General features: G+C 36.1%; 1 protein-coding gene across 3 annotated transcripts in view; it reads right to left on the bottom strand.

The window, feature by feature from the left end:
* Positions 1-571: 571 nt before the first annotated feature.
* The window catches only part of LOC106879638 (carnitine O-acetyltransferase), a 41,306-nt gene continuing 27,520 nt past the window's right edge, over positions 572-14,357 (bottom strand). For all 3 annotated transcript variants that reach the window (XM_089350207.1, XM_089350192.1, XM_089350202.1), the window contains exons 9-15: positions 13,954-14,135; positions 11,852-11,952; positions 10,135-10,254; positions 7,385-7,507; positions 5,369-5,567; positions 3,162-3,299; positions 572-2,346 (exon numbers count right to left, since the gene is read on the bottom strand). In XM_089350207.1, coding sequence (XP_089206333.1) covers positions 2,128-2,346; positions 3,162-3,299; positions 5,369-5,567; positions 7,385-7,507; positions 10,135-10,254; positions 11,852-11,952; positions 13,954-14,135 — 1,082 coding nt within the window. In that variant the 3' untranslated portion in view covers positions 572-2,127. The remainder of the gene's footprint in view (positions 2,347-3,161; positions 3,300-5,368; positions 5,568-7,384; positions 7,508-10,134; positions 10,255-11,851; positions 11,953-13,953; positions 14,136-14,357) is intronic.

The following is a 14,357-nucleotide window of genomic DNA, read 5'->3' as shown; positions in this document are numbered from 1 at the left end:
ATAAAGTATTGAATGTCTTATTGAATATATGAAATATTGAGTGTTCAATATAAAGGATTAAATATATAAAGGCGAATACGTATTTTCTATACCTTGTGGTATTTCATCGTGGCCGGTATGACAGACTTTAACAGTCTGTTAAAGTCTGTCATACCGGCCATGATGAAATACCACAAGGTATAGAAAATACGTATTCGCCTTTATATATTTAATCCTTTATATTGAACACTCAGTATTTCATATATTCAATAAGACATTCAATACTTTATTTCATTGTACCATCCATTTTTATATTATATATTGTATATTCCATATTCTATATCCCACATTAATTTTACAAGAATATAAATAAAACATAAAAAACAGACAGAGTTGGAACTCTTTTAAACAAAATAATATATTCCTCACAATCATACAAAACCCCTTTTTTTGTATTTATTTTTACTCACATATATGTATGTATGTGTGTGTATGGTATATATATATATTGCATTTCATGAAATGGAATCAATATTTTGGGTCATCCAATGCTCAAGAAATACAGGAACACATATCAACCAATAAGTAGTTGTTTTTTTTTTCTTTAATTCTTTTATTCTTCAACTCTTCAGGTGGAAAAAAAATTTTTTGTAGTAAATAAAGGAAAATATGGGAAATTTTTTTTTTTTTTTTTTTGATGAGAAAGAACCTTATATGGTTATTTAATTCCATTTAATATAAATTATGAAATTGAAGAAAACTGAATTGTTTCTTCACCAAATGTATGCAAAGGAGAATCTGAATGTCTTAAATAAAAGTAAATGGAAAATTTTTTTCTTTCACTTATTGTGTAGTATTCATCTTTTCTTTGATGCTGGAACCCAATGCCTTGTTTGGCACTGCCAAATGAAATGATGAAATGAAATGAAATATTGAAAAAAATAAGCAGATTTTTACAATTAATATTGGTCTGAATTTCCAATTAGTTAAATGGCAGATTTTTTTAGCATTGAAACTAACTTTATCTTAGTCTTGTTGTTGCTTTAATGTTGATTTAATTTACCTATTTTTGAATAATAACTGGGCAAACGGCCTTAGCTGACATTAAGTGTAAAATGCATTAAAAAAATTATGATTAAACACTCAGATTTAAAACCTCTGGTTTTTCAGAGAATAATGAAGCAAATATAACATTGCTATTAGTCTAACGAAGGAATAAATATCTAAGAGAAATGTCAGTTATTAAGACAATTATATTATCACCAGTCTTGTGCGTATAAGCAGGTGTACACGCATACTTTTTTGCTATGGAAATTCGCATGGAATTATATTTTGAGGAACCATATGGAGTTTATTTAGAAGGAAAACAAATACTAAGTGTTATGTCAGGATATTGATGGAAATAAGATTTTTTTTAATCCATTACAGCAATATGGCAAATTATCTTTTAAAAGTGGTGAGAGGTGTAGAAAAAAGCTTTCTGTTTTCAATCTGGAGTTATTGATAACATTTTATTTGTGAGTTGTATTTGTTTGATAAAAAGAGAATACAACTACTTTGCATGTTCAGGCTTTCTTAAAGCCAATAACAGCATAAATGCAGTAAAACAGCTTCAAGCAGATAACTGAAACTAAATTAGAAGTTTGGCTTGCTGCTGAAAGCATTTGTCTACTTTGTGGTACTCACCATTTAGTGTTATTACTTGAAATAATAAAAGTGGACATGTTTATAGCCAACTACTGATAATATGTAGTTCTGGCTAAAAGGCACTAATTTCTACAAGTAAAGAATTCTCTTGAAACTAATAAAGTGATAAATATTTAATCTTATTATCTTATATTGAAATTACATTAAACAGAAAGTCATTTTGATTTCCTGGTTTTTAAGTTCTCTAATAGGAGTTTTAGAATAAATCTAACACTAATATTTATTACTTTTCTCGTGCGATAAAGTATTCCGAAATATATTCATAGAATTGTTAATGTTGAATACCTAGATATTGTCTAAGTGAAGTTATATACTCTGTGTGTTCTACAATATCTTCGCTAATGATAGATGTAAAAATTGATTTTGTTTTTAAATTTTGCTTTTTTTTATCTTTGAAGTAATTGACAATTTTTACTGCTTAGGATTCTTGTTCGCTGTAGTTCAAAGTTTAGAGACAGGAGATTCTTGCTGTAAAAGGTGATATATGTCAGTAAGGCTCTGATGGATTGAATTTGTCATTTTCTTTGAACATGTATCTGGACTTGTATTGAGTGCTGATACAGCAATTAGAATATGAGATTTTTGGCAGTTATAGCATATACCAAAGCCATCTGGTGCTGTAGGACCAAAGTTCATAGAACAGCTATATTTGCTTGAAACCTGGGAATTAAATAAAAATATATATATATAACAAACATTTAGTAAGGGAATATTTCTCTTATATGAAATAGTTTTTTTAAAGCTTTATTAATAAATCAAAATTGAAAAAGCAACTCTACCAATTTTTTGCCACCAATCATACCAAGAATAATTGAAAGATGTTGAACCCACTGTTAGTTTAATTACCATTCCACTTAAAATCATGTCAATCCAAGAATGATTTTGAACCAGAGTAGTGAGGAAGAAAATTAAACTATTCTAATCTCTGTTTCCATTAACTTTGCATCTCTAAAGCAAGATAAAATCAGTGCAATTCTTACACACCCTCTAAACATAGGCTCACTTGCCTTTCCTCCACCTGTCAATTCCCAAGCCTCCACATTAAGCACCTAACCCATGTTTTTCTTCTCAGCAGTCCTAGGAAGATAACACACAATAAAGTTTTATTTTCTCAGGACTGCAATCCTCTGGAATTTCTTTTATGCTTATGTTTTTCAGCAAAACATTGATTCACAAAACATCAGTCTCACCAGTCTGATAAGGACTTCAAAGGCTATGGGCACATATCTTCCTCTTCTGACAAACATATTCTGACAGACTGTCAAACAGAAGTTCATGGGAACATCCGATTAGTGGCATGTGCATATATTAATTCCACAATAAATAGGTAGTGTCTTATCTAGTATTGACCTGTGAGCATTAAGACCATCTTGACAGAAGTTATGAAAAGGCCTTTACTGTATTACCATGGAAAATATACAAAAATAAAAAAGAAATGATGGAAAAGATTCAATGAAAAATACAGGAAAGCTTACTTGGCTACTTGAGATCTTGTGATGTACACTTGTTACATAAGCAGTGTCCATGAACAGATTTGGTATGTTCATTCCTTTCTCAATAGCTATAAGCTTTAATCCAAGAAGATGTCTGTCAATTCCTTGACCACTTATAGCCTTCAAATGAGAGTAAAACAATGGCAATAGACATTTGAAAATTCTATAAAATATGATTGTTATTAGGTGTGCTGACTGAATAGAAGTTTTGTGTAGTTGATAATGGAAACAAATGAGACTGGTTACATAACTTGGTTCTTAACATGGATAAAAGTAAGTACCACTCCTCTTCTGTAGTTGGCCAACAGCTTTCATCCTTACAGTGAATACGTTATAAACACAATAGTTGTGAGGCTAGGGGGACTGGACTACTAACCACATGCACATGAGTTCAGGACATATTACCATTAAACTGTGATACTCATCAGCAAAGAACTGTAGCATGCAATATGAAGGAAATTTGACTACTATTTCTTGCAGGTCAAGTAAACATGTAGAGCTTCCTTGTGGCACTAAAAGATAGTGTTATGCTATTTGTTTAGTAATTCAGTTACACAGAGATTCGACAAGGATTTGTCTTCATTTGAAAATAAATAAAAACTGAATGAAGCATTCATGTCCCGGCTTCCCTGGCTGATAAGATTCAACTTCTACAACTCTGTTGAGTGTTTAGTGATAGAAAGGGCAATAGGGTTTTTTTAAAAATTACTTCAACAATATAGAGATGTCATTATTGTTGGAAATGGAACTTTTTTTTTTTTTATTTTTTAGAATAATCAGCTTTATGTTGTTTAGCAACAGTCAGCCTTCATAACAGTGGGCCGTGTTTGATATACTGAAAAGGTGTAGGCAAGAATTCCATAAGGTGTAAACAGTGTGAACTATGGGTGCACAAGAGGTGTACTGGGATCACACACAAGCAGATGATGAATAAAGACTTGTGTATGTGGCAGACGTACAGCAGTAATACAATAAATTCTTTTCAACATTTGGAAGGTTCTGTAAAGATAGTTGATAGCTACTGTTTGCATCACAAATTAATCAGCAGTGGAGGAGAATACTCTAAAAATATAGTGACCAGAACAAAAACAAGGAGCTATTGCCTGTGCTAGCAACAAGGGAATTCTCTCTTTGACCAAAGAGTAGACTGTGTAAAAAGTGGGATGCTGCATGGTAGTGAGAGAGGGGTACTGAATGTAGAGGACATGCAAAAGCTAGAGAGAAATAAAGCAAATGTACTCCACTTGATGTATAATGTTAGTAAGCATGAAATGACATGGCACAGATGAGCTCTGAAATATACTACAGAGAGAATTTTGTGGTTTAACTATGGTTTATTTGTACAGTGAGTCTAAATCTGTGTTTAGTAAACATATGCTTGTAAATATATTAACAACTGTGTATGTGTATATATATATATATATACATATATACACATATACAGGGTGGCCCAAAAGTCACAAAGGTGTTAATTCATTCATGCTGCTTAAAATTTATAACTTAGCACCACATACAGCATATATATATATATATATATATATATATATATATATATATATATATATATATATAATAATATAGATTTAATCAAAAGATTAAATGTGGTACTTAAAATGTTTGAGGCACCAGAATTTGGTAGGGTAAAAACCAAAAACAAAATCAAGAGATTTGGTGAATAAAATTTGAAGTAAAGCAACAAAAATTCAATAGGTCATAGCAGTACGTATGTTTCGTACAAACTTCATTTATTAATGTAGTGAGAACACTACATAAAATGTGCAATGAAAATGTACTCCTCAGCTGCATAATGGAATTTCATTTTAGAAAGTCATTTTGTAGATGTGTGCACAGGAAATATATGTACATCAGTAGTGAAGAGTCATATTTTGTGAATTACAAATAAAAAAATGTAACTAAAAAAAATTTTAGACCCCAGAGATTCTTAGGCCACCGTGTGTGTGTGTGTATATATATATATATATATATATATATATATATATATATATATATAAATATCATCATTATTTTCATGTCCACTTTTCCATGGGGAAGATGGAGTTTATTGAAGCAGATTTTCTACAGCAACAAAATGGTAAACAATTATTTGCATCTCAAATTTAAATCTTTCCTATACGATATGTAAAACAATATAAACTTAATCGTTAAACAGATAACAAAGTTGAACTTACATCATTTATAAGGTTTTTGTGAGTTTGAATAGCTTGATGGAGGAACTGTAGTTTTTCAATGACTGGCACCCCAGTGTCATCCATGGCACGAGTGAACAAGTAGGAAGGGACAGTACAGGAACGTATTGTGTCAGTTCGACCTAATTTGAAACGACGTGTTGACCCGCTTTCATATGTGGCACATGGTTCAGAGTATACCCTAATGAAAACAAGATTGCTGGATGATATATAATAACCAAGCAACATTACATCAAAATCTAAAGATATATACAGTGCATCTGTCAGACGGGACCTTGATGATTGCTATAAAGCAGGAAAGTATACTAGCCCTTATATATTTAATACTCAATATTTCATATATTCAATAAGACATTCAATACTTCATTTCATTTTACTATTTATATTATATATTCCATATTCTATATCCCACATTAATTTTATAAGAATATAAATAAAACAAAAAACAGACAGAGTTGGAACTCTTTTAAATAATATATTCCTCTATACACTATCATACAAACCCCCTTTTTTATTTGTTTAATATATATATATATATATATATATATATATATATATGTATTCATATATATATATATATGATGCCGATCTCTAATTGTAAAGGGAACATGTGGAAGGGGTAGACCTAGGAAGATATGAAACAAAGTGGTGAGAAAGAATCAACAGACATTGGAACGCACAGAGGAGATAACAAAGGACTAAGACTCCTGGTGGTTTGCAATGCTTGAAAAGACACATCAAGCTAGGTAGAAGTGTGGTTGTCCTTGCAACCCAGTCCAGCTGACCATCCCTAATCTTGTAGGCTCATAAGTGCTGGTACCACATAAAAAGCACCTGGTACACTCTGTAAAGTGGTTGGCATTAGGAAGGGCATCCAGCCATAGAAACCATGCCAAAACGGACATGGAGCCTGAACAGCCCTTCAGCTGGTCAGCTCCTGTCAAACCGTCCAACCCATGCCAGCATAGAAAACGAATATTAAACGATGATGATAATGATGATGATCATTATCTAACAGCTGCTTTCCATGTTGATATGCGTTGGATGATTTAACAGGAGCTGGCTTGGCAGAAAACTGTATAAGGCTTCACTGTCTGTTTTGGCATGAATAAGTGTGTATGCTCTGATGGAATTGTGAATTCTAATGCTTCATGCAGAGCACTTCTTCAGAGAAAAGCTGCTCAAAACTGAATTCATTTTCTTCACTAATTTTTGACAAATGTGGATCACCACGAGTTTTTTCAGATGCTTTTATATATATATACATATATATATATATACATATATATATATACATATATATATATATATATATATATATATATATATATATATATATACATATATATACATATATATATATACATATATATATATACATATATATATATACATATATATATATACATATATATATATACATATATATATATACATATATATATATATATATACATATATATATATACATATATATATATATACATATATATATATATATATATATATATATATTCCTACACTCTTAGAGTGGTTGGCGTTAGGAAGAGCATCCAGCTGTAGAAACTCTGCCAAATCAGATTGGAGCCTGGTGTCGCCTCCTGGTCCACCAGTCCTCAGTCAAATCGTCCAACCCATGCTAGCATGGAAAGCGGATGTTAAACGACGATGATGATGATATACCTGTGAGTTCCTAGCAGTTATTTTGTTATGCCATTTTATCTGAAGAAGTCTTGTATTTTAAGATCTAATCAAACTACTTCTCAAGTTTTTTTCTAACAAACACTGCCTTCCACCTACTGAACTGCTGTTGAATTTACAGCCCATTCTTTCTATAATATGCATCATATTATACACATTCATTATTTTTTTTTTTCTCTTTTCACACTGACTAATGTTTATTTGTCAACTTGCTTGTACACAGTCTATCTCAAAGTTTACGTTGAAATTGCAGAATGCACATATATGAACTTGAGCAAATACACAAAAATTACTCACCGGTAATAAGCTAATTGCAATGCTATTTGAATAAGTGCGTCTGGACTTAGCTTCATAGATTTTGCAAAATCTTTACCAAACATTGTGTAATCTGTGATGGTCAAATCAACATCATTTATCAGGCTAAATTAAAACAAAGAATCAGATTTTAAATTAATATTGCAATCTATGAATTTTTTTGTTTTTCATAAGAATACAAATCCATAAAGTAAAACAATGGGTAAAATAAATAGAAATAAAATAATGTAGACAAGAAATCATGGTTTGGATGTTGTTGGCACAATTTGAGAATTCTGACATGATTTGAATGATGCTAGGATGGTTTCAATAGTCATATCTCTTTTCTGAATAGGATGGGTTGGATAGTTCTTCAAATCTAGATACTTGTATGAATATTTACAAATTGGTAGGTGGTAGAATTAGTAGTAGAGCATCAAAAGAAAAAAATGCCCTGTAGTATTTAGTTCTATCTTTTTGTGTTCAGATTCTGCTGAGGTCAACTTTGCCTTTCATCATAAATACCAGACAAGTATTGGAACCAATTTAACTGACTTCATCCTAACTTGAAATTTATGGTTTTACCTTAGAAAATCATTCGAGTGAGGTCGTTGCCAGAGCCGCTGGACTGGCTCCTGTGTAGGTGGCATGTAAAAAACACCATTTTGTGCGTGGCCGTTGCCAGTACTACCTGACTGGCCCTCATGCTGGTGGCATGTAAGAGCACCCACTACACTCTCGGAGTGGTTGGCGTTAGGAAGGGCATCCAGCTGTAGAAACTCTGCCAGATCAGAATGGAGCCCGGTGCAGCCATCCAGTTCACCAGTCCTCAGTCAAATCGTCCAACCCATGCTAGCATGGAAAGCGGATATTAAATGATGATGTATCTGTATAAAACAAACTGATCACTGCTTTAATTATTGCTGATGGGATTGGCATCAGATAGAGCGCCTCACAGTATTTCTTTTGAAACCCAGTATTCTGTATTCAAATTCCAGTGAGGGCAACCTTGCTTTCATCTTCTTGAATAGGTCAAAAACATTTAGTATCAATCCAAATGGTGGATTGGCAGACTGTAAGAATCTTTTCTATTCCAGGCACAATGCCCAAAATTTTGGGGGAGGGGGCCAGTCAATTACATTGACACCAGTATATAACTGGTACTTAATTTATCGACCCTGAAAGGATGAAAAGCAAAGTCGACCGACGTAAAGACAGACAAAATACTGCTAAGCATTTCATCTAGCATGCTAACGTTTCTTATTTCTTTATTGCCCACAAGGAGCTAAACATAGAGGGGACAAACAAGGACAGACAAAGAGATTACGTCAATTACATCGACTCCAGTGCATAGCTGGTACTTAATTTATCGACCCCAAAAGGATGAAAGGCAAAGTCGACCTCGGCGGAATTTGAACTCAGAACGTAGTGGCAGACGAAATACTGCTAAGCTTTTCGCCTGACGTGTTAACGTTTGTGCCAGCTTACTGCCTGTAAGAATGTCAGATCAGATGCCTTGCAGCATTTGTCCCTATTCTTTGCCATTTCCTTTAGATTCAACATGAAAAAAATGCTTCTAGACAAATAAGATGTGGCTGATATCCAACTTGAAAATCTTCAGCAATAAAACGTTCTGTTCTAACCACATAGCAAGATACCACCAGAAGATTTGCATTCATGACAAGTACTCCATGATAATAATAATAATCCTTTCTACTATAAGCACAAGGCCTGAAATTTGATGGGAGGAGACTAGTCAATTACTGGTACTTAATTTATCAACCCTGAAAGGATGAAAGGTGAAGTCAACCTTGGTAGAATTTGAACACAGAATGTAAGTACAGACAAAATGCCACTAAGCATTTCGGCCAGTGTGCTAACGATTTTGCCAGCTCGCATCTGGGTACTATATACAATACTGATAATAATAATAATAAGCTTATTGTATACAGCACCTAGATGCCTTACAATTCATCAGAAAAGGGTAAGAGATGGGGATAGAAAGCAGCAATCAGTAAAGAAAGATAGTAATTCCTTGTACTAAGGCCTGAAATTTTGGTGAAGGAAGTTAGTCGATCACTTCAACCCTAGTGCTTGACCTCAGTGGAATTTGAACACAGAATGTGAAAACAGAAGAAATGTAAAACTATTCTGACAGCTTGATGCTTTAAAGAGAGACAGTGATGAAAGCCCAAAGTGCATGCAGAGAATACAGAATAAAGCAAAAAAAGACAGAGCTGCATAGAGGAAAAGTTATCAGACATATCAGAATTAATGGCACCAAAATTTGGGAAGAATGGAATTTTTCCACACACACCTGTCATCATCATCATCATCATCGTTTAACGTCCGCTTTCCATGCTAGCATGGGTTGGACGATTTAACTGAGGACTGGTGAAACCGGATGGCAACACCAGGCTCCAATCTGATTTGGCAGAGTTTCTACAGCTGGATGCCCTTCCTAACGCCAACCACTCAGAGAGTGTAGTGGGTGCTTTTACGTGTCACCCGCACGAAGGCCAGTCAGGCAGTACTGGCAACGGCCATGCTCAAAATGGTGTATTTTATGTGCCACCCGCACAAGAGCCAGTCCAGGGGCACTGGCAACAATCTCGTTCGAAAATCCTACGAAGGCCAGTCCTGTGTACTGAGTAATTAAGAAACAGTTAAATTTCTTCACATAGCAGTGGGGTGGATGATTAAAGTGTCAAAAAAAAAAAAAAGAAATGAAAAACAAAGCTGTATTTCCTTACGAATCGATATTTTCTTTAGCGGTTTCAATGGCTGACTGGATATCATGCCGAATATTAAATTTCAATTTAACAGGCTCTTGAACTCCTGCAGCAGGAAGCACAGCATTTTTGTTTTGCAAACTAAAATAAAAAGAAATTTTATAAAATATTATGACATAAGAAAACAAAACAACATAATTTTTCTGACATTACATTTTGTTTTTATATGTATTTTTAATCAGTTTTTTTATTTTTTTATTTTCAAGCATAGCTATGTGGTAAGAAGTTTGCTTCCCAACCACATCGTTCCGGGTGCAGAAAAGAAGAGGTTTGCCAATGTCTAGCGACGTGAGGACCAAAGAACTGAAGTATTTCAGATTGCAAGACAGTGTGTGAGAGAAAATTGTGATGTCATAGGAGAGAAATGTGTCCGCATGGATGATGGTGCACTTGCATTTAATGATTCAGAAAAGAAAGAGGCTTGGAGAAGCCCTTATGAAAGCCTGCCAAATGTTGACCCAGTAGAGGGACCAGCTATCTGAATAGACAGTACCCTGGTAGACAAAGCAATTAAGGGTATGAAGCCAGGAAAAGCTCCCAGCCCATCAGGAATTACTGCTGAGATGCTTAAAACATCTGGTGGTGTGGGCTATGGCCTAGTCACCCATATTGTAAAACAGGTAGTTCATGATGGAGTCATACCCAATGACTGGCGTAGCAGCACCATAGTCAACTGCTACAAGGGTAAAAGTGATGCTTCAGATAGAAATAACTACAGGGGTATCAAACTGCTGGATCAGGTGATGAAAGTCACGGAGAGGGTCATAGCCCAACAAATTAGGGAGAGAGTCTGCTTAGATGAGATGCAGTTTGGTTTTGTGCCAGGTAGAAGCACCACTGATGCAATATTCCTGGTATGGCAACTAGCCAAAGATAAACTCCTATACTTGGCTTTTGTGGACTTGGAGAAAGCCTACAACGGGGTTCCCAGATCCCTTATCTGGTGGGCGATGTGGAAACTGCGGACTGATGAATGGTTAATAAGGGCTGTACAGGCCCTATACAGAGATGCTATTAGTAAGGTTAGGGTTGGCAATGAGTATAGTGAAGAATTCCGGGTAGAAGTGGAGGTCTACCAAGGACCAGATTTCAGCCCCCTCTTATTCATCATAGTCCTGCAGGCAATAACAGAGCAATTCAAGACAGGATGCCACTGGGAGCTCCTCTATGCTGATGACCTAGCCCTCATAGCAGAATCACTACCACAACTAGAGAAGAAATTTCAGGTGTGGAAGCAAGGTTTAGAATCGAAGGGCCTTAGAGTCAATGTTGCAAAGACCAAAGTTCTAGTAACTAGGAAGGCGATCACATCACACACCCCTTCAGGTAGGTGGCCCTGCTCGATCTGTAGAAATGGTGTAGGTAGAAACTCCATAAGACGTACCCAGTGTAAGCTATGGACACATTAGAGGTGATTGAGGAACTGTGCAGAAGCCCATTTTGTGAGTGTATGTGTGTTTTGTTTATAGCAGCCTACAAAACTGCTGTTGTCTACATCCCATAACTTAGCAGTTCAAAAAAATAAGAGATCAATAAAATAAGAACCAGAATGAAATAGGAAATGGCATCAACATGATTGGTTAAGCTCTTGAAAATGGCACCTCAACACAGCTGAAGCCCAATGACTGAAACCAATAAAAGGATTGAAAAAAAAAGAAACCAAACTCCTCATACATACCAGAAATCAAGGGCATGATCTATAAGCGACACAAGAACAACGCCTTCCGCTGATGTATGTTCATAATTTAAACCACTAACTCCATCATGGCCAATGATTATCTACAAAGAAATAAACAAATAAAAACTTCAAAACTAGAATTCAACTTTTGCTTCAGAAACACAGACTAATGCATGGACTTATATTTCAACCCATCAACATTTAATCCAGTTATATCCAGCCCAAATATTCTACTTGTTTTATATTCAAACTGACCACATCTAACTTACTCCGTTCTAGCCCCACCTTTGGAACCAATGCTGCTTACCCTACCTCCTCTGCTAACTCACTCCCTTGATTGAGTTCCAATACTGGCCCTCTACTGTTGGTCGATGCTAGCTCACCACCTGACTGTGCTCTTCTGTACTCGCACTAGCTGTTACTTAAAGACAATTAATTGTTACCTGTGCCACCAAAATTACCACAGGAGTTGTGTCTGCATGACCAAGGCTCAAGCCGAAAGTCTTCCATACTGGACCTGCAGTCAGTGCCACTTCAACTCTGACGCACTCCATGAAGACGCCTCACACTCTGACAACCAGCTCTCTACTGAGGACTTTGCTTGCAGCCCTCCAGGGTTTATCTAAATCGAAGCTCATTAACCGGATTCCTAAGGGAGCTTGGAATAGCTTTGCTCACATGCTCTCCAGCTTGTTATCCAACAATGCGTCCAACTGGTAGAAACTGTTTTTGCTCTCTCGCATCTCTCTCCACATGCACGAGGTGAATTCAGGCTCCCTTATATATGCTCTTAAGAGACAGTTCCAGCTATTTGAGTCCACCCCAGCCATTTCTCATCTTACCAATTCCCATCATGTCTCCAACGCTTCGACAACCTAATCTTTAAGAGACTTAAATGCTTAGTCAATGTCAGACTCTTTCCAATGTCCTGCAATCAGGCTGCATTGCCCAAGCGATTTGGAGGTCTTGGTCTTTGTAAGTGTTCATCCCTCTCTCTCCCCTACTTCCTTTCCTCCACCCACGCCTGAGCAACTTCCTCTCCTCTCCAACATGGACCAGTTCCAAAAGGGAGTTGGATGAAGGTCTCCAACACTGGAGGGAATTGGGCTTGTCTGCTCCTGAGAAGGTGGAGGACTGTCGGAGTCAGACAGCTTGGGACAAGATAATTTCGAAAGCCACCTTCAACTCCTTCTTCATCCAGTTTGACCAGTTTACTGTCTGCTAGTGCCAAATACACAGGTGACTGGATTGATGCCATCCCTGTAGCTAATGTTGGTGGCCTACTCAGCTTGGACAAACTTCATGTCTCCATTGCCCTCAGAGTGGGAGCTGACATATGCATGGGTTTGATCTGTTGTTGTGACAGGCTCCTCGACTCCACAGGCCTCTATGGCCTTTCGTACTGCCTGAATGTTGGTCACTTCACGGGTCATATGAAGTTGAACCTGATACTCAAGAGGAGCTTGGCTGGGTAAACATCCCCTCCATCTTGGCACCATCTGGATTGTCCAGATGTGATGGTAAGAGACCTGATGGCCTCACCCTGTGCCCTTGGTCGCAAGGCAGATGCCTTGTCTGGGATGTCACAGTTAGCAAGTCCTTTGCTTCTTCTCATATCCTGGATGCTGTGGTCAGGGCGAGATCCACAGCTTCTGTGGTCAGGGCGAGATCCACAGCTTCTGTGGTCAAGCGGAACAAAATCCTGAAATACCACAATCTGTCGGCCAACTACATTTTCCATCTTGTAGCATTCGAGACGTTTGGTGGGATTGGGCCACTAACTGCAAGATTCCTGTCTTCACTGGCAACTTGCCTTGCAGAGGTAACTGGTGAGGCTCGTTAGGGCGCTTGGCTGTTCCAGCGTATCAGCCTCGCCATCACCTGTGGCAATGCTGCAAGCATGCTGGCATGTCTCAATAGCCATTAGAGAGGTTTCCCAGTGCCCCCAACTTTTCAACCAAGGGCAAAGTTGCTTGACCATAGCAACGAGACCAGGATCAGTGCTTTCTAAAGAAAGTTGGTACCACTAAATAATGATAAAAAAACATGCATTTTAAAACATAGAAACAAGAGTAAAATACTTCAATAAACAGCCAAGTTACCTGTAAGGTTTTATCAAACCATCGGTTTCCAGTATTCATTTCACTTCCTCCTCCATGAAGCATCATTCCACCAGCCATAGACATTTTCATGACAGGATCTTGTGTCAATGGCATAGGTTTATCCAAACATAACACAAAAAGACTATTTTCAATAGACTGTAAAGAAGATTGGTTTTTTTTATCTGAAATAAAATGAAAGCACATCTGCAATTAGTTGCAGCACTGTCACAGATATAGGAGTAGTATTCTATAAGAACAGACAGAATTCATTATCAGAAACATGATAAAAGTCTTGTTTTCAATCAGAATTTTATAAACACAAAAAATATAAATAAAAAGAAAATATAGAAAAAAAAAGAGAAACAACTTTACATAATAGCCATAATTTCTATATTTTTTAGAAT

Source organism: Octopus bimaculoides, chromosome 1 (assembly GCF_046866305.1).
Source record: "Octopus bimaculoides isolate indiv1 chromosome 1, ASM4686630v1, whole genome shotgun sequence".
Classification (NCBI taxonomy): domain Eukaryota; kingdom Metazoa; phylum Mollusca; class Cephalopoda; order Octopoda; family Octopodidae; genus Octopus; species Octopus bimaculoides.
Note: the sequence above shows the minus strand (reverse complement) of the source record. Positions and strands in the feature narration are given on the sequence as shown.